At 37.4% G+C, this 21,078-nt stretch overlaps 3 protein-coding genes across 3 annotated transcripts; 1 reads left to right on the top strand and 2 right to left on the bottom strand.

Moving 5' to 3' along the window:
- Positions 1–1,031: 1,031 nt before the first annotated feature.
- On the bottom strand, positions 1,032–4,666 carry PKNH_1232700 (crossover junction endonuclease MUS81, putative; the record flags this gene model as incomplete). The annotated part of the gene is made up of 2 exons (XM_002260343.1): positions 1,032–1,076; positions 1,277–4,666. The coding sequence occupies 2 exons, from the start codon at positions 4,664–4,666 to the stop codon at positions 1,032–1,034; spliced, it is 3,435 nt and encodes a 1,144-aa protein (XP_002260379.1).
- Positions 4,667–14,661: 9,995 nt separating this feature from the next.
- On the top strand, positions 14,662–17,306 carry PKNH_1232600 (AP2 domain transcription factor AP2-O5, putative; the record flags this gene model as incomplete). Its single annotated transcript, XM_002260342.1, has 2 exons — positions 14,662–14,707; positions 14,917–17,306. The coding sequence occupies 2 exons, from the start codon at positions 14,662–14,664 to the stop codon at positions 17,304–17,306; spliced, it is 2,436 nt and encodes an 811-aa protein (XP_002260378.1).
- A 1,761-nt stretch (positions 17,307–19,067) lies between these two features.
- On the bottom strand, positions 19,068–20,534 carry PKNH_1232500 (conserved protein, unknown function; the record flags this gene model as incomplete). Its single annotated transcript, XM_002260341.1, has 1 exon — positions 19,068–20,534. One exon carries the CDS (start codon positions 20,532–20,534, stop codon positions 19,068–19,070), a length of 1,467 nt encoding a protein of 488 aa, XP_002260377.1.
- Between the last annotated feature and the right edge of the window lie 544 nt (positions 20,535–21,078).

Raw genomic sequence — 21,078 nt, 5'->3', positions numbered from 1 at the left:
GCCTGCGTTACCCGTATATCGTGTGTTAGGCGCTACGTGATAAAGGGGTATATGTTAATGTCATTCCCCCCCTAGCGCTTTTACACACGTGATGTTTGTTTTTTTCGCTCCCTTTTGCTACGTCTACTCCACCTTTTTTGTATTTTGTTTTTTGCCGATCCTTATCCATATTCTACTTTTTTTTTCTTTTTTCTTTTTTTTTTTTTCGTTTTCCTGCGGGAGTAGACCCAAAACACCATGCTACCGTCGTAACGGTAAACAAAAAATGAAAAATAAAATAATAAATAAAACGCAGACACTGGACTAACCTAGCCTGATTCTTACATTGAGAACCATTACATTCTTACGGTATAGGCAGTAATACACGCTTTCCCCCAAAGGACCCCCTTCATATTTTCACACCACCAATTGGAAACAGTGCATTAATGCGCCAAGTACTTTGATCACTACAAAGCTACCATGTACCATACCGGTTAGATAAAGCGGCAGTAAATGATCCATGCAACGAACATAATCATCCATCACCCGATAGTACAATTTATTTCCTCTGCATCCGTCACATAAACGCCTACTCCTCTTTTTTTTTTAAATTTATTTCTTGCGCTTTGGAATAGACGGTGTGCGGCGCAACCAGGGAAAAAAAAAAAAAAAAAAAAAAAAAAAAAAAAAAAAAATTGACAAAATGGCAAATTGAAAATGACAGGTTGATAAATTAACAGAGTGACAGATTGATAAATTAACAGAGTGACAGGTTGATAAATTAACAGAGTGACATGTTGATAAATTAACAGAGTGACAGGTTGATAAATTAACAGAGTGACATGTTGATAAATTAACATAGTGACAGGTTGACAAATTAGGGAATGGCTCCACGAAAAGGTAACAAAGCAGGCGCGGCCTCACCCAGCAAGACGGTAGAGAAGGTGGTACTCCAGACAGTCACGTGAAGCCCTCTATAATCAGGGAGGGGTACCACCCAGGGATCCTCTCCCCCGCCTTATCTTCCGCCTCTTTTTCCTCCCCTTGATGGTTTAAATGGAGTCCGGGGCATAGAGCTGTCGCAGCTGTGCAATGAGCTAAGAAGAGGTGCAGGTGGAAAACATGCATATGATAGGTATCCAAGTATATATATATGTATACGTGTATATGTTTTTGCGGGACTACGCAGTTGCGCTGCCCTACACACATAAAATGTTCGCACAAGCTAACACGCTCATCACCCTAAGTGGAGCAATCACCACTACCCTTCTACAGGGAAAAAGCATTCCAGCCATACATTTGCATCGACGGGAGATTTGACACGCCGTTTCCCCACAAGGTCACGCCCCCTGAGGTAAATCCTCTTGATCTTCTCGGCCAAAATACCATCATGGGTATACTTATTTAGGGCCTCATTCAATTTCATGGGGGTAGGCCACAGAGACAGAATAATCTCCGTGGCATCAGGCCCACACATGTTAATCAGTCGTAACTGTTTCCCAAAAACTTCCTTCACCAAATTGTTCTTGGACTTCTTAGAATAACTATTCCACTGATCCCAATCAGATGAATTATCTCGTAAATACACCTCCAATTGATGATTGTGTATTATAGGTTGGTCTTCTCTTATGTTACAAAGTAATCGAATATTTTCTACAATCTCTGTGTGCATTTCAGCCAATAAAAAGAAAGTGTGACTCAAACTTTGACTAGTCAATATGGAGAACCCACTAATCAACTGAATACTATGCTGAGCATTAAGAAGCGTTTCATAAGAAATTCTATTTACATTGGCATAATTTCTAAAGGAATTGTTACTGTTTTCTATCAGGTATATTATATGTGAAGTTTCCTTTGATCTCATGAGACGATATTTTTGCTCATCATACCTTCCATCAATTATACTTGCACTTAAATCATTCAATGTTTTACGCTCTATTATCCATTTTAATACGTGTTCTTCATATTCAGCATTTTCCTCTTCGTCTCCAGCCACCTGCTCCTCCCTCCCTTGGTCGTAACTTTCACTCAAGTGAGAGATGCTCTTTCTTAGGTTGCTCATTTGACCGGTCTCGACACTCCATTCGTGATTATAGGAATTCTGTGGAGTCTCCCATGGATTTTCCTTTTTCCCATTTTTTCTGCTCCTTTTTCTCTTCGACTTACCACCATTATAAACCCTTCTCCTGCACAACCAGATGATATCACCCAAGGGTAAATTCCTAGTTAAATATTTTACTCCATTGCGTTGGAATATTTTTTTCATTTTCTCATTCAGCTCTTGACTCGTACCTGATATGTCTCTGTTATCAATTACCATAACGATTTCGTACGGCCCGTATGTAACTTGTTCTCCTTCTGCGGTCTCCGTATCCCCATTAGGCTTTGCATCGAGGTTAGCTTTTCGCTTTGATTTTTGGCCTGATTTACGCTCTCCTTTGGAATTTCCCTTGCTGTTGTCATTTCCCTCCTCTTCCTCCAACCCTTTCTCCCCTTTATTTTTTTTTCTTCTTCTTTTTGGTACACTTGCTAACTCCCCTCCTTTATCAAGCGAGGCGCTCCATTTTCGCTTCCCCTCCGTTTTACTCTCAACTGAGTAAACACTTCCACCAGAGACATTTCCCCCCATATCACATGCACCTTCTTCTGCAAACAAATCTATTACGTCAACACCTTCCGCTTGTTTGTTATGGCTCAAAATTGATGTAGTCTCTGTGTAGAGAACGTTGCACTGGTGGGTTTTCTCTATTTGGACATTACCAAGGGTATTTGACCTCTTGGTTCTGCCTTTTTCGCTGTCCTCCTTACCGCTCAGCTGATGACTTTGTCCATCCGATGTATCCCCATCAATGGTAAAAATAATATTTTCGGGAACGACTTTGCTTTTCACAAACGGGTGATTATTCTCACCATCACTGTAGGTAACTTCCCTCCTTGTCCGTTCATCCGACTCGTTCATTTTTGTCGATAAATATTCTGCGCTTTTGAAACTGTCCTCGTATTCTATTCGATGGTCTAAATCGCTCAATTTATTTTCTTTGTCTCCCTTAGAAGTAGATTTGTCTTCTCTTTTTGATGCATCTGCGGCGGGTTCCTTCGTTTTGAGGTTATTCACGTGGGGACCATATTCCTCTGTTTTCAGATCTTCCTTTGTTTTCAGATCTTCCTTTGTTTTCAGATCTTCCTTTGTTTTCAGATCTTCCTTTGTTTTCAGATCTTCCTCTGTTTTCAGATCTTCCTTTGTTTTCAGATCTTCCTCTGTTTTCAGATCTTCCTCTGCTTTCAGACCTTCCTCTGTTTTCAGATCTTCCTCTTTTTTCAGATCTTCCCCTTTTTTCTGATCTTCCTCTTTTTTCTGATCTCCTTCATTTAGCTGCTCCCTCCGCAGGAACTCCTTCCCCTTCACCGTCAACCTCACCTTGTTAATGATTTTCATTTTACCCCTTTTAGAATTGGACATGCTCGACGCAGATAGTGCATTCGACGGCGCGAAACTGCTGGGTGTGTCGTACACATCATCCAGGACGCACTTTTTTCTAGAAGCGCCACCACTTGCCTTATTTTCCCAAATGTCTACCTTCTCCAACAATTCTAATTTTATGAGCCTACGCAATTTGCTTAAATATATTTTTTCACATTTTCGATAATATTTTAAAAACCCAATTGTTATTTCTTCCATGCTCAGTGAACAGTCTTCATACAAATGTTCATTCTTGTCCAGAAAAGACAAGATTCTGTTTTCAAAATCGTTTAATTTCATTTCATACGTTCTTTTGCTTTCTTTATTTTTGCTAGTTAATCTCTTTTTCTTCTCCTGCTCATTCGGTGGACCCCCTTTTGCGGCAGATGTTTCCTCATCACCCAAAAAGGAGTTATCGTAATTTATGGAGCTTCCCGAAATGATTGTGTAGCCTTTGATATTGGTGCTGCTCTTGTACGTGTAAGGAGATGTTGACAACTGCGGAGAGCTATACATTTCATTGACCGCAGGGTAACTGACCTCTCCTCGATTGCTTTCATGACTGACGGTATGATTAGCGCAATCAGACGCATCAGGCACATCAAACGCATGAAAGGCATCCTCCTCGTCAGCTTTGTCAGCCCTGTAAGCTCTGTTAGCGAAATTAGACCCACCAACCGGATCCGAGAAATGGGTGCTTACTTTCTTCTCCTTTCCACCTTTCCGCTTTCTCCTTTTCGTCTCCCCTTCATTATAATCACTGTTCGAGTAATCATTTCTTATCTCCTTCATGTTCCTCATAATATTATCATCGGACTCTTCCCCAATTCTCTTCAAATTATAAGCCTTACTGTCCAGTTCCTTCAAAAAACGGTCCACACTTGTGATAACTTTATTGATGTGGGAGTATATGTGAGAGGAATCCTCATTCGAATTGACACACTCATTGTGCATACTATTACGAATCTTTTCCTGAGTACTTTTCGACAGGGCTTTTTCAAAATAGTAAGAAAATCGCTTACCAACCCCCTTCAATTTATAGGCTTCCAGGCTATTTTTAATTGGCAAGGGGTACCTCAAAATGGAGCCCATAATTTTTTTAAATGAAATAACCAAATTGGTACACCCCTGGGCTCCCGCCCTTCTTCTTAAATTGTTAAAATAATCGTAATAAATTACATTTTCAGGATGTATGCTATAATTTCTGCAACTTTTCCTGTTCACCATCCTTCTCAAGGAGTTACTTCTTTCGATTTAGGAGAACTTTTGGATCTGCTGTGTGCGCCGAATGAACTGAAGCCAGACAATCGGCGATCGCAGAGGCAGAGCGACGAACAGGAAATACAACAGAAAATGACGACATGAAAAATAACTGTGAACGCGTAATAATGGCAGTAAAAAGGAGAATAGTGTTACAAGAGAAACATTTCTTAAAGATAAAGAAGCAAAGAAAAGGGGACAAGGACGGAAAAAATGTAAGGTCACATAAAAAATTAAAGCTTATCAGTACAAGACGTAGCTGTTGTTATTTTGCTCCATTTGTTTTATTTTATTGAATTTTTTTTTTTTTTTTTTACATTCTCAGGTGTACCTAGGCATACATGACTACATTTACGCCAGAACAAACACCATTTTTTTCCCCCTAATTTGGGCACAACATAAAAGGCATTCAAATGTAACAATGCACACAAATCTGTACTTGTTAATCCTTCCCTTCTTTGGCAGCAGGATGTGTAAGAAATACACACTTTTTGAACTAGCCGTGATGAGGATACATAATGTTCAAAAGTTACCTGCCTGTTCATACGTTTATTTGGATAAATGGTATTTTTCGCGGTTTACAAAAAAAAAAAAAAAAAAAAAAAAAAAAAACCAAAACTGTTTATATAATTTTTTCGCAACAAATTGAAAATAGCTATTTTCCACATTAGAGGATAAGAATAAATTATGAGATCGGAAAATACGCAGAGAGAAATAGAACAAAATGATTGACACATGTGCGTGTGAATGAGTAGACCCATAAATGCTCGCATAGAAGTTGAACTCAAAAAAATGGGAAGCTTTTTTCTTCCCTTTCGTATTTTGCTAAAATATTGCCATTTTTTTAATAACAATGAAGGAGAATTTTGCAGCGTTACTCGTTTTCTCCCTCCTGAAAAATGCGTGAAATTATAGTATGCATTTCTGGAAAATTAATCCTTTACGATGATCCCCAAAAGTTATCACCTTTTGGTTCGTCCTGAATGAAAAACATTTCACATTGAAAATTCAATGCGCCCTATAAGTTCTGATCGGATAGATACAGTTTTAGAAGATATTTTGGGCTAAACACGTTTCTTTCGGTGGTATTTTTCATGCATTCCTTTTTGCTCGCCTAGGTGAGCGTGTTTAATTAAGGTTTACGGCAACACCCTTAATTGTACGTTTTAACCTGTTCTTTCTTGACGGTGAACCCGCAACTCTTTGGCGCTATATTCGTTTAACATTCTTTTCCTTATTTGGTACGCGACATTGCTTGTTCCGGCATTTTTCTAATGTGCCATTCACATGTGCACGAGCATTCTCTGAAAGAAAAAATCGCGTTCTCGTGGGATTCGCGGTAGGCCTTTGCGCATTTTGTCAATTTAAATTTGTTTTTAACTTCTGCGTCGTTGTTCCGATGAAGGAACGCTTAAAAATTGCAAATGGTGCGGAACATATAAAGAAGTGTACTATACATATATATATGAACATTTGTGTTAGGAGAAAACGACCCAAGGGAAGAAATATACCCTATGTATGTATTTTTTCTTTCTTTTATTATTCATAAAGTAGAATACACAAAAATTGATACATTTTTGCAAAAAAAAAAATAAAATAAAACCCATCTTTTTATGAAAGACGTTATTGCAGTTATGTGCCATTCCCCGCGCACATTTTACTCCTGTATTTTGGCTTCTGTTTAATTTCTTTCCTTCCTTTGTCCCCCATTCAGCTCTTTTTCTACTTTTTTATTCTGGCCACTGATAATAACAGGGGCCACGCACTGGAATTTTTTTCATGCGCATTGTTTAATGGTGCTCAATAAGCGCGAAAACGGTCCACTCGTAATATTTAGTATTATCATGTCCCAAATGTGCATATGTCAGCAGCCGTACACGAAACAATCAAAATGACTGCTCAAACGAGTGAATTAATCGTAAGGAATAATTTTGAACGAAAAAAAGAAATTAGCACTGTACATGTAGCAACATGTGCACATGCACAAGGAAAAATATTTAGTGGAAGTTGTAAAAATGCAACTCAGAATTTTTTTTTTTTTTTTTTTTTTGGGGGGGGGGGGGCATTTGAAAATTTTAGTGGGTGTATTGCACAGGAGTGAACGCAAAAATAATGGTTTTCCTTCTTAGTGATAGTGAAAAAAATACGCGCGCGAAAATAAATGCACATATATGTTTATGTGAACATGGAATGTGATGTACTATTGGGTAGGATGCTTTTCCTGTTTTAGGAAAAATAGAGCAGAAATAGAATGACACACGTCGAGCAGGGGTTGGCGTAACCCGCAGATGACATCAGGTCAAGGTAAGTAAACGGATTGTGCCAAACATGCTATGGAACAATTCTTTGGGTGCGACTCGGTTACAACAGAATAATCTACACAAATAATCTCTTAAGCACAATACCGATTAAGCATATTTATACCTATGCATGTACACCTGTTAAGGAGAAAAGTATGCCGACACAGGGATATATTACCCCTAAGTATATTTGTACGTACGTATGAGAATACATGCAGTGGGGTTATGTCCATATGCGCTTGCCCATTTATATAGTCCGCTAGGAAAAATAAACTGCGCGGAGAAAAAAAAAAAAATTAATTTTTTTTGTTTTCTAATTTATCGATATGATAAAATAGAAGTTATAGGGATGTTAATAAAAATTAAGCAAAAAAGAAAAAAAAAAAAAAAAAAAGGAAAATTAGTGGTAGTGCAAGAAGGTTGTAAAATAACGTATATAACGGTTGTAAAATAACGTATAACGGTTGTAATGTTACAGGAGGCAAAATGTCGAACAATACCAGGAAGAGTATATCACCCGTTGCGATTTATCTGTATGTAAAGACAGAACATACAGTATATGCACACTTTGCTGGAGGGAATAAAAATTGTTCCGCGAGTAGTTGTAATTATGCGCGTCGCAAACAATTACTTCTTTCGAGACATGCATGTTGAATATGAATGTAAAAATGAATGCGTAAAGACGTACCAAAAAAAAAAGTGCAAGTCAAATATGTAGTTAAAAAAATGTATATAAAAAATTTGGTTAAAAAGTGTAGTTAAAAAATGAAAAAAGACTTACAACGCAAATTCACTTCTACACGTACATCCCCCCTTGAAATACCATTTTTACAGTTTTTTTTTTTTTTAATTTATTTTTTCCATAACAACAGTGATCCTACTACAAATTAAAATTCCTACTACGTAATAATTATTCTTTACCGTTTTATGTCAACCGTTGCGAGCGGAATATTTAAGGAAAAGCCGAATAGATCTTTTCGCATTTGTAACTATTTCGATCTGCATCATACAGCGGTACTTTTTTCTTTAATTCTTCCCGCGCATAACTAAAAAAAAAAAAAAAAAAAAATTGTTTGCATATATATAGGGATGAGTTTAACTACGTAAGAGTGGTGTACACGGATGTACTGGCGTGCGGGTGTATATTCGTGCATGTTTTCCTGCGTGCGCAGCACTTTTCGAATTATTTTCTTGTTTGAATATATATATATTTTTTTTTTATTTCTTTTTTCCCCTTAGCCGCGAAATGCTTATTCCTTCATTCTCGTGTGTATAATGAATTGCCCTAAACGAATTATCGTCCAGGTTGTTAAGGAATGACCTAGGCGTACACCAGATCTTTTTATTTTTACACATGCTAATAGCTTAATAAGCGGCTAAATGATTAACCCACCTAATGGTTACCCACAATTGGTCAAAAAGGAAATGTGTTACTCATTTAACGAAACAGTGAACCAAAAAAGTCACGCAAAAAAAAAAAAAAAAAAAAAAAAAAAAGTAGCAAACCTCTCACGCAGAATCAAACAATTATCCCCATAGATAAAAAAGTGCCCAAATTTTTGCTCCCAAAAAAATATTAAAAAAAAAGCAAAAAAAAAAAAAAAAAAAAAAAAAAGATTAACAACAAATGCATGATTTTGTAAAAACACACTTGCGCAAAAAAAAAAAAAAAAAAAAAAAAAAAAACTCCTGTTCATTTTATATATGCATGTTGAACAACCCCTTTTCAACAATTTTGTGAAATTCCCTCCCTAAATGTTACGATAAATAAATGCATTAATTGTAATTGGGACAATTCACCATTTTGCAACTTGTGTTAAAATATACAAATGTGTACTTAACTGCAAATGTTTAAAAAATTACATACGTACAACTGTATATATATATATATATATATTTTGATAAATGTCTAAAAGTTCATTTAAGTATGCGTTAATATAAATATAAATTAACATTAATTAGTAATTCATAAATTTTCCATGCTTTTTTTTTTTTTTTTTTTAAACATTACAATTGTTTGCTTTTCTTCATAACAGAAATACATTTGTTTCGTTTTTATTTTGTTTTGATAGTTTTTACGTACGGGGGGTTAAAATAAAATCAGCTCAAAAATAATAGCCAAAGTGCTGGAAAAGTAAGAGGAAAGAAGAGGAGAAAACAGTGTTGAAGCGGCCAAAGCAACACCATAGCGAAACAACAAAGTAGGAGAATAGCCATTTGGAAAAACGGCAAAGGTACAAAACAGTTTAACTAGCTACTCGAGAGTATCTGATCGCGAAGTAGCAAGGGAGGCAGGTGGACAATACGAAACGCCAATTCTCTTACATTACAGATTAGGTGAAGAACAAATTTTAATTGCTCCTGGTACACAATTTATTGCGCTCAATTGTGGCACAAGTTAGTAGATTTTCCTATATGTCCAGTAGGAGAAGTTTCCATTTGGCTTTGGGAAGTTTTCGTTTTGTGAATATCGTACTGAGTGATTGAGTTAGTAATCGAGTTAGTGAAAAGGTTAATCTGTGACAATGCTATTGTCACTTCGTTTTGCCTCATTTATATTACGTTCACTCCATTTCTGCTTCGCTTTCACTCCTTTCCTGTTTTGCGACTTGCTTCAGAATTTTTTTTGAATTTTATTTTTATTTACGTAACAATAAGTTTTCTGGTACATGCCCAGGTTAGGTGTTTTGAGGCGCGCCCCGCGTATAAGTTACCAATTGCATGCAGGGGAATATACAAGCGTGCACGCGTATTTGGATATCTACTTACCTATATCCATCCATACATGCGTTTATTTGCACACAGCGTAACTCGAGTACACCTCATTTCGTTCCACGTGCAATAAGTTCATTACTTCTCGTGTCTTCTCTCCGTTTGGTGTAATGTTAGAGAGCACAAGTGAAGATTCGCGCTGAGTGGCCATCAACTCTTTGCATGGCCTCGTTCTCAAATGTGCATGAGTGTTATGCCTGGGTTAATCAAACCTTTGTAACCGCGTACAACGTTCCCTACGACTTTACATTTATACTGACATCTAATTAGAATACCCAGAGTGGTGCAACATATCTACTAATCATTTTTTAATCACTTGTTCTTCCCTTTTATTGATATTCCTTTGCGAACGACCCAGTGTTCCATATTCGTACAGGAAAAAAAAAAAAAAAAAAACGGGGACTTCACAGTCTCGCGTCTTAATCCGCAACGTACACAACATGTCATTTTTATTATTTTACTATTTTGTTTTAATTATTTATTCTTTGCATTTTTAATTAAATTAAATGAAGAAAAGTATACCTTTTGCATGTCGACGCATCTGTACATTAGTTACCCTCGTGCCATCCCATTTGTGATTAAAAAAAAAATAATAATAATAAATAATAACACATAAAGTGGTATATATTTACATGGCAGTAAATTCCGCTGTATTGTTTGTAGACCATCCAACCCTTCCTACCGAACAAGAGCAATCGTGAAAGTGGCTGTATAGGCCTACATGTCCATACGTACATATGCACATATATACCTGTTCCTACTCTCGTGTATTCCTGCGTGCGTGCGCGAATGTCCCACTGTATGTAATTTTTCATTTTTTTTTTTTTTTTTTTTTTTTTTTTTTTTTTTTTTACACACTTCATTGTAACGTGTATTTGCGTGAGGGAATCTCCTTTGGCGCGTTACGTTGTTTTGCCCTATCCCTTGAAGCGCAGATTATGTGAATAAAGTTTGCACCGGGGGGGGGTTCACCATAAGTACGTATGCACTGCATATGTCTGCGGGGAGCATGAACACCTGCTTTTTCGAGCCTAAATGACGCAACACACTCTATCAAATTCGCGAACATTCATTTGAGATGCAGTTGGTAAGGGAATGATCCGCTAAACAGTAGTAGTATAAACAGGTTAATTAAACAATTGTGTTTGCAGTAACATTACCTGTGAGGAATTAACTTCTCACCCCATTACGTATTACATTTTTTTTCCAACACCACTCCCTTTTACCTGCTCAGCAAGTTGCTGCACAGTTCCATCATGCGTAATGTACACATTACCTGTTCGAGCAGTTCTATGTATTGAGGAATTCCCTCGTGGAATGAACGAACACAGGTGCTAGATATATACAACGTATGAATCTACGTGTATATGCCAATTTGCCTCTTCGCTTTATTGCATATTTAACTGTATGGGTACGCTTCTTAACTGAGATGCCTGTCGGGGGAGGGTACAAATGCACATCTGCATCATCACCAGTAAGTGTTCATGTACAATAGGTAAGCAGATACTCGTGCTTGCTTTAACATAACTACACTACTACCCTTAGAATCTTCTTTGTGTCTTTGCACAGAGTAGAGGTGGGGAGGGGGTTGTTTATTTCTCGCGCAAAACGCCTTGCCACTTTTTTTTTTTTTTTTTTTCTTTTTTTTTTTTTTGCATTTATATAAAATATATGTATATAATTTATGTATATGTGTAAATCCCATTTATACACGTACCTATCCTTTTGCGCCAATTCATCGTGGCCACGTATGCCGCACATGCGCACATCGTTTCAGTTACATCCTTTCGCCTCCATGTTAGCATTAGCACAAGAATACCGAGGTTTGTATTTTTTTTTTTTTTTTTTTTTTTTTTTTTTTTTCCGAAATTATAATTATTTCTACGCCTCTAACAATTTTTATTAATATTATTTTATCCTGTTTAGCGTGTTTTTACCACCTTTGCATTATTCTTACGCTGTGTTTCACCTTCTCCATTTTGCTAATTACCGAAGTGAGTCATTTCTTCTATTTTTTTTTTTTTTTTTTTTTTTTATTTTTTTTATTTTTTCTCTTGAGCATCTTAGTGAGAGTTGTGTATATGCTAAATTTAAATGAATTGACGTTACACAGGAGTTGTACATTTTAACGGTGGAATCGTTATTGGTATACTTTAGTAAAATTGGATATGCCCCTTCGAACTATAAGTTTCTTTTATGTGTCATTTATTTTGTTCTAATGTTCATGGAGGCAACTTTATGGTAGCCATCGGGAAAAACTTCGCTAAGGTACGTATGCATGAGTATATGTGTGCTTTATATATATATGTGTGTGGGGGGGAGTACAAAAATTGTAGTTATTATATGACACGTCTGTAAGGGGGATAATCGTATGTATACTTTTACCCTTGCAGAAGTACGTTCCAAAAAAGTTATATCTTTGTAGAAACAAGTAGGTGTAATCTTTCACTTTGCGATGCATTACATTTTGATGTTGGCGTTCTACTAAATTTTTTTTTTTTTTTTTTTTTTTTTTTTTTTTTTTTTCACTTGAACTTCATTTATTTATCTATAGAAGTGTATACCGACTTACATGTTGCAACATTTTTTCTGCGTAATTGTATTAGCGTATAACGTGTACGTTCACGCCATGTTTACGTGAAATTCACATTTTTCTTGTCCCCCCTTGCACCACCCTGCTAATTTTTCGGCGAAACATAGAGTGTTATGTGTATTTTCCCGATCATCCAATAATTAAATAATTGCCCCACGTATTACGTGTGCATCTATGCGGCAGTACACGAGAGTGTGCCTGCGTGACTCGCCTACATATACACATGTATACACCACAGAGCATCACCAAGCTGTACATTCTTGTGCGCAGTTACCTTCGCCACGCAGATACGCACGAACGAGTATACATATGCAGAGGGGCGTAGGCAAAGGTATATATGTGCATAACAGAATATATTGATTTTTTTTTTTTTTTTTTTTTTTTTTTTTTTTTTTTTCGCCCTCCCCTGTTACCCGTATTTTATATGTATTCATCATTTTATATCGCCCATTCTGCTTCCTTTTTTTTTTTTTTTTTTTTTTTTTTTTTCTTTTTTCACACCTTTTCTTTATCGTTCCTTCTAATGTATTTTATTTTTTCCCACAGTCCTTTTGCTTATTTTTCCAAGCGACTTTGCGATTGTTCTTTGGGATAATTGGCATTGCTTTTTCCATTTTAGCATCATCATCATTACTACCATTACTATCATTACTATCTTCACTATTATTATTATCATCCTTATTATTATTTTTTTTCTTTTTTTGATCCATGCCTGTTTACTAATTTATTAGCACTTTTTACTAATTCTTTTACTAATTTATTTCCACCTTAGTACCATTTCGGCATTTCACTATCGCCTGTGTGTCACTTCTTTACCAATTCGCTGCTACCTCGCCCTCATCCTTCCTATTACTTATTTCCTCCATTTCTTCATCCTATTCACTGTAGGATAACCTATCCTTTTGCCGACCAGTTCACACCTTTTACACTCCACGCATGCGTACGTAATACTCACACGTAGTTGGGTACACGTGTGGATACGTTTACTAGTGCATCCTTATGTATGTCCATGATTACACCCGTGTATACTTTCCCACGTGACAACCTTACACGCGCAACCAAAGCATATTACCATTCTTTTTTTTTTTTTTAAGCGTTAAAAAAAAAAAAAAAAAGAAAAAACGGAAAGCGGCGACTGTGGTTATTTGGATCGAACGTGTAACCCTTATTAGTAGTGTTTTTTTTTTTTTTTTTTATATTTTTATATTTATAATTTCTTACGTTCTGCGCGCGAAGCTTCTTTGAATGTTTCACCATTTTTACAGCACTTGTAATTATTAACACTATTATTATTTTTACCATTTTCACCTTTTCCATTACTTTTACTATTTTATTATTTTATTTTTTTTCCACTTTCGGCCCTACTCCCCCTGCAGCACACCTATTAATAGCTCCGTTTAAATTAACTACTTTGTTCGTTTCATCGTCTGTTTTTTTTTTTTTTTTTTTTTTTTTTTTTTTACACGAAGATTGGGCCAGCTCACATGTTTGTAAGAACACATGCACGTTTTAAGTATGTGCCTACGCGTATGTTTGTGCATACACGTGCGAACGCACCCTGTGCCAATTGTTGATTTGTTAACCTCAGACGGGAAGTAATGTAAACACGTATATATAAACCTATACATAGATATATGTGTGTATGTCTTGACGGATTGTAAGTACTTACGTGCGTTTGCCCTCCACACCTGACTGTGTTACTTCCCTTTGTTTTTTGTTCCCTCAATACTGGGGGAAACCTTTTTTTTTTTTTTTTTTCTTTTATTATGAGCTCACTAGGCTCACCAAACGGGGAGATGTTATTAGATGCCTAGACACATGTTTACGAAGCAACCAATCTCTGATATGCACATCTGAGGAGAGGAGCTCCTATAAGAAAAACACTTTCCGCGCGTTTGAATGCATGCACGTTTTTATATATATAAGCTTGTATACATAGATCTGCAGGACTCACAGTTCTATACTTGCCTCGGTCGCGGCATTTTTTGTGCACACCTTTATATGCATGCCAACACCCTCACGCAAGCATATTAAGTTTTCCTTCATTTGGATTATTCTCCTCGGTGCTATAAGCATTTCAAGGTGGAAACTACTTCGCGTTGTTTTTTTTTTTTTTTTTTTTTTTTTTTTTTTTGAAACCTCTTCTCCATATTCGCGCCTTGTCTAACAGTGCACCCTCATTGTATGCACTTCCCGCTCCGCCTGGCACGTGTCTACTTGGTTGTAGTTCCGTGTGTCACCATACCCATATGAGTAATTTTACTAAAGGAGTTACATATTAACAACCCACAGTCAGAATGATCAATTGCGACGAAAACGCAGACGCCACTGGGAATCAGAAAGGTAAAATTGGGCTAATGTAGAGTTACACCAAGTACCTGTCCCATTCGTATCGACACTGGAAGATGTATCTTCTAGAATGATCAACAGAGATGCTTCCATAACTGTGTCCATCATAATTGGAGTTTCTTCTTTTTTTTTTTTTTTTTCGCATTTCTCACAAGATATATTTTTCCCCTTTATTTCATCCCCCCATCCCCTTCCTTTTGTAGACATCCCACCCAATAGTGAAATAAAAAATGGAATGCAGGAAAAAGGAATTGATGTAAAAGAAGCCGAAGCGTACGACGCAAATGAAGACAACACCAAAAATAAAGGCGTTTGGTATAATGCCAGAACGAAGTGTTGGCTAGCTTGTGTCAAAGGGAGTGGTAGACACCTTCGTGTTTTTTCTGTGAAGAAACATGGATTTAAGAGAGCCAGAATGTTGGCAGTTGAGTGTAAAAATTCGACTGTCATTAATTTCAACCCCTTGGGGAATGGGCAAACCAACGGGGTGGCCAACGGGGTAGCGAACGGGGTGGCCAACGGGGTGGCAAACGGGGTGACAAACGGATCGACTAGCCAAGGTGAGCACCCCCCGAGTAGTAAAGTAAAGGACACGGAGTCCACTCCCCCCCAAAGCAATGGTGTATACGCGAAACTTAAAAATGAGCCGAGGAATTACGGCAGAGGAAGAACCAGAGCATACAGCTACAATGAAGCGAGTGGAACACATCACGCAAAACTTGAAACACAAGAATCGATGGATATAGGAAGTTTAGCCACCATGAATAGCGAAAATGCGAGTGCGGTTACAAATGCTAGTATTAGCGCAAGTGCTAGTGCAAACGGTGCGGAAGAAGGACCCGAGCGAAGAAGACGTTACAATACAAGAAGAGGCAATAATAAATCTTTGGAACAGTTAAATAAGAAAAAGGAAAAAAATGAAACCAACCAAGAAGATGCTTCTTTCTACAAAGCAAGCAACAGTTTCAGTGTCAGTCCCTCCACGTCCAGAGGGTACAATGTGAGGGGGCATTATAATACCAAAGGAAGTTTAAACATAAAAGGGAATAGCGTCAAGAGAGGTACCAATTACAATAGTATGAAACGTAATAACAGTATCTCGAAGGGGTATGATGGAATTTCCAAAGGAGGAAGTAACAACCTGAGAGGAGTAACAACATCGAAGGTCTCCCAAGGTAGGAATAATATGTCCAAGGGGGGAGGAGGAACAAATACCATTTCCAAAGGGAAAGAGCCCAACAGACATAGATTTTATCATACGGAGAGTTCCAATTATAATTTGACCACTCGGAGGAGTCGTAATTATCATGTGACAAGGGATAGGTGCAGAAGCGAGAGCTTAACTGCTGATGAAGTGAAATGTTACAAAGAAGAAAGGAAGCACTCGGTGCAGACGGAAAATGGGAAAAGACAAAGTGAGACCCTTGTGGAGACACTAGAAGGTTATCAAGGGGATAATAGAAAGAGGAAAAAAACTACAAAGGATAAGTTCAGTTATCTGATTAAGAAAGACAATGGTGATGACGACCATCGTGGTGGTGACGACCATCGTGGGGGTGATGACCACCGTGGTGACGAACGCCGTGGTGACCCCTCTGCTATTTCTGCTTCGGCTTACCCGGAGACTACTAGCCATAATGACCACAAGAGCCTAAGCAATCATGCCACCCACAACACACACAACATACACAACACGCGTAACACACGTAGCACACGCAACAGTACCGTGCATGCTGTACATTTTGCTTCGAAGGAGCAAAACGGGCAAGAGGAAAAAAACAGCCAGGGTGATTTCCAAAATATGGGTAGCCTGAATACCCGTTCAAGCGCCACGCAGAACTACCGACATGGCACACACAATGAAGGTTACAACAACGTTTATGAAAGTGGCCATCATACTCCTTACAATAGTACTTGCAATACTTCTTACCATAACGTTTACCATAGCGCCCAAACAAATCAGCAAAATACCGCAACGGGGCGTACCTACCACAACACCCGCTCGAGCCATAATACACGGTCCAGTAACAGCACGAGGCCCACCAACGTTGCTCGAACCAGCAACGACACAGGAATAAGCAACAGTACACGATCCAGTAACAATACGTGCATCATAACGGACAAGGATTTTCAAATTGATTCTCCCGAACAAACAAACGAAGATTTCTACTTGGTAAAACCAATGAACTATGAGTACAACGATAACAACGCATGCAAAGAACGAAGTAACAAAGGAACAAGAAAGGAAAAGGAAAAAGAATATAACTTCATTTTTTCAAACGACTGTTATTCTGATTATTGTAACCAGAACAAAGATGAGTATAAGGCAAACTTTATTGACCTCACAAGGGAAGCCTTGTCATTAATTTTGCAGGATTTAAAAAAAAATGTTATCCCCAAAATACCCGTAGGGATAGAGAAAAGAGAAAGGTACACCAATTCCTTGCGCTTGTGTTTGAAAAGTGCCAAATTTACCAAGCACATAAACGAATTGGAACCTTACCTGGAATTATTTAGCGAGTGTATAAAAAACAGTAAACTTCCTAGTCATATGGATTTGAAGGATCAGCTGTTTTATCTGGACAAACTGTGAGGTGCGCAATGAACCGGTCAAGCGGCAGACATGGTTTTAAGGGCTCACGCGTTTTTGTTTTATTCTCCACTTTTTTCTATTTTTTCCATTTTAGCATTTTGTGCATTTTGCAATTTTTACCATTTTTTTTTAGTTTTGTTTTTACTTTGATCACCCTTTACCCCCCCCCAAAGCGTGCTAACGACGCGTCACGGCAAGGGTAACCACGAGGAACTGCCGCCCCAAACGGGTAAAAGCGCAAGCTCCTCACCATGAGCATACATGTATATGCACATGTATATATATTGAAACGTATATTTTTACTATACTCATTTTTTCCACATTTTTTTTGACGTCTTTTTTCCCATTTTTTTCCTTTTTTTTCTCTTTTTTTTCTCTTTTTTTTTTCTCTTTTTTTTTTCTTTCTTTTTTTTTTTTTTTTGGCCCCGACCCGCCCATTCACTTATTTTTAAATTCAGCACCAAAGGGGAGGGCACAATTTTAAAAAGTGTTAAAATGCATGCACATATGAAAAGAGTTGTTTTTTTGATTACCCTCCCACGACAGGTGCGTCTTCGTACGTCACGCGCAGTGCCTTTGACGCGAGACGCATCTGTCGTGCTTGGAGTAGGCGAACATTTACTTATAAAAATTTTAACCCCTACGTTTGTTTATTTGCAAAATGCACACATTTTCTATTTGATATACTTTTCTCAACCCTTAAATATTTATCAATATTTTTACAATTTTTTTTTTTTCTTTTTTGGAATTTAGCATTTTACGCATGCATCAACCACGACGTCCACTTGTTCCTGGGTATCTCTCTTCCCCTCCCATTTTTATTTTACCCTATTTATTGTTACTGTTATATCAGTTATTGAGTCTATTTTGTTGTCGCGTAGCTGTAACAATGCCAGCTTTTTTATGACCACATCTTTACTTTTTTTTTTTTTGACAAATCTAAAAATTTTAACTTAATTTAATTATTCATTCAAATGAACAACTCTTCGGAATAAAAGAAAAAAAAAAAAAATTACAATTTCTAATTCTGTAAAAAATTATGAATGTGCAACGTGAAATGTGGGAAACTGCATCTCCCATATCAGTGGCCTCGACGGAGAAGCGACTGTCCTGTACACGCCTTCCTGGGTGCACATATAATCCATCCACCTTTTTCGTTTGCTTTGTGGCGTAGTCCGCCTTATTTTATCTGGGGAACGAAGAAAGAGCAAAAGGAAACAACCCAAGGAGTTGCCAACCGAAATGATCTAATGATGGCTTTTCCTTACGTGGAAAGGGATACTGCACGAACAGAAAAAGCGATACAAAATTATGCAGATACATATGTCTACTAGCGCTGCGCGGCGGCAAGTACCATCTGTGGAATGTATGGGAGGTGCACATAGGCACTGCTAGAGAGAATCATATGAACCGGAGCAACCGATGCAGCCACAGGCGCCATACCCTGGACGAGACTACTGTAAATAGCGGAAGGGCGGAGTTCACCCTTTTTTTTTAAAAAAATTAACAAAATGCTATTTAGCGGGAAAGAGAAAAGTGCAGCCCCCAAATCTAGCGACGCACATAGAGGGTTGGAACTTTCCAATTTAATTAATACATATGGATTAGCACTTTTTTAAATGTCACAGATCGAGAAGATGTATATATATGCAGGGGGGGGGAATGTTGTATAAATATGCACCCGCATGAGTATACAGTATGTGCGATTGTTTTTTCCCACTCGGATGCTGTACGATTCCATTTCTCTCCTCCACACCGGGATCACCTCTTGGACGTTTCGGATATGAACATGTCAATGAACTTCTCCCTGTCGTAGTTACTAAATTCTGCTAGGTAGTCAAAATCCAAATCGCTGGAATAGGTACGTTTCTCAAAATCATCATTATGGTTTTTATTTATGCCTAAACCGAAGTAGCGGTTTTTATATATTCTACGATTAGTACCATTGGTGTTATCCTCATGGGTATGCTCATTCATGTCGGCATGGCATGCATTCATCCGATGTTCACGAGAAAAAGGATCATGAATTGTTTCGCATTCCGCATTGCTAACACGATATTGGTTATCCCCATCCGTAACTAAGTTCTTCATTATACAATTCTTTTTTAATTTTTGCAAAGAGCATTTCTTCCTTCTCATGTCATACGTAGCACTAGGCAAGTTGTCATAGTAGTAGGGCTTAAACACATAGTTTGAAATCCCCTCGCCAATTTTTTTATTATCATTTTGCATGAAACATGTTGGGTTAACAAATGGGCTCATGTGACTCTGTTCGGAATACCTCCTATTGTTATAAACAAAATTGTTATCGTTATGAGTTAGCAATTTATAAAATGCCGCACATGTAGAGGTACGCTTTTTATACCTGAGTATGCTGCTGAGGATGTCGACACCCCGTTTAAGTGAAGAACTCATGGTTGCACTAATATTGATAGGGTCAGCATTGTAATATAAGTTGTTGCTTAACTTTCTAAATGCATAGAATTGTAACTTTAACTGTGCGATTTTAAAATTTTTTATTAAATTTATGAAATTTTTTTCCACAATATCTGCGTCTAGTTCTACGTAGTTGTCCTCATCCTCGTCCAAGGCTGTTCCTCTTGGTCCCGCTCCTCCAGCGGCCGAGGATATTTCCTTCACACCCTTCCTCATAGACATTATTAAATTTTTTTCATTTTTTTTTAAAATTTCAATTTTGTTATCCAAAAGCTGTTTTTTTAGCTCCTTCATTTGTAATGTTAGCCTTTCATTTTCTGCCAACAGAATTAATTGCTCCTGCCTAAATAATTTCAAATGGGAGTCAGTATACTTCAGAATTTCAGGATACCTGTTCTTCTGGTGATGCATAACTCCAAATGCGTTCAGTACCAGCTGGTTGATGGCCCTCTTCTTCAACTTGTAATTGATACTGTTACTTTCTATTAGGTAGATGAATTTCTGTGCTGCTGATCCTTTCCGTAATGCTTTATATGTAATTTTCCTAGCTTCATTCAGTGGAATATAATTTATTTTTGTGTCTTTTTCTCTTTCTTCCAGTAATTTCCTTAAACTCTTTATTTCACTATCCTTAATTAACAATTCCTTCTTCATCCTCTTCTTGTCTTCCTTCAACTTTTGGTAACTTTCATCATTGCTTAAGTCATGCTTCGTATTATTACTTATGTTCAGTGTTCTCATTTCTGCTTCTTTTTCCCCAGCTTTTCCACTTTTCTCTGGAGTGCTAGCCATTTTTTTTTTTTTTTTTTTTATTAAAATTGTTCATATAAAATTGTTCAAAATGTATGTGTATTTCCGTTTTTATCTGACCTGTTCATAAAAAAAAAGGGAAGAATAACAGTATAGCTAGTTCGATTTCAGGGCAGGCAAATTTGTGCTACCCTTCCTCCTTTCTCACAAATAATAAGAAAATTGTTTTTTGCAAAAATTTCCTTTTTCACCCCTTTAAAAGGGTGAAACATGGCATACACAATAAAATAAATATTTTGCATGTGATGCCTTCAAACTTTTTTTGGTGGAAAAAAAAAAAAAAAAATCAGACAAGTAAGACTTCACTAAATTGGGGCCATTTCTGCAGCTTTTAAATGCGGGGTAATTCGCAAAGTGGGTGGACGGAAGTGCCGTATTCCAAACTGCGCACTACCGAATGGCGAGTGAATTTTCTGAGTTGCACATATGTCTGCATATTGCGTTTCAATTGGGAGGGGGCGTGTTTTTTCATTCATCCTTTGTTCATTTGATTGACTGGTCAACAGGGCAACTGCTCAATTATACT

Source organism: Plasmodium knowlesi, assembly GCF_000006355.2.
Source record: "Plasmodium knowlesi strain H genome assembly, chromosome: 12".
NCBI classification, from domain to species: domain Eukaryota; phylum Apicomplexa; class Aconoidasida; order Haemosporida; family Plasmodiidae; genus Plasmodium; species Plasmodium knowlesi.
The sequence above is the reverse complement of the archived record's forward strand: the minus strand, read 5'-3'. Positions and strand labels throughout refer to the sequence as shown.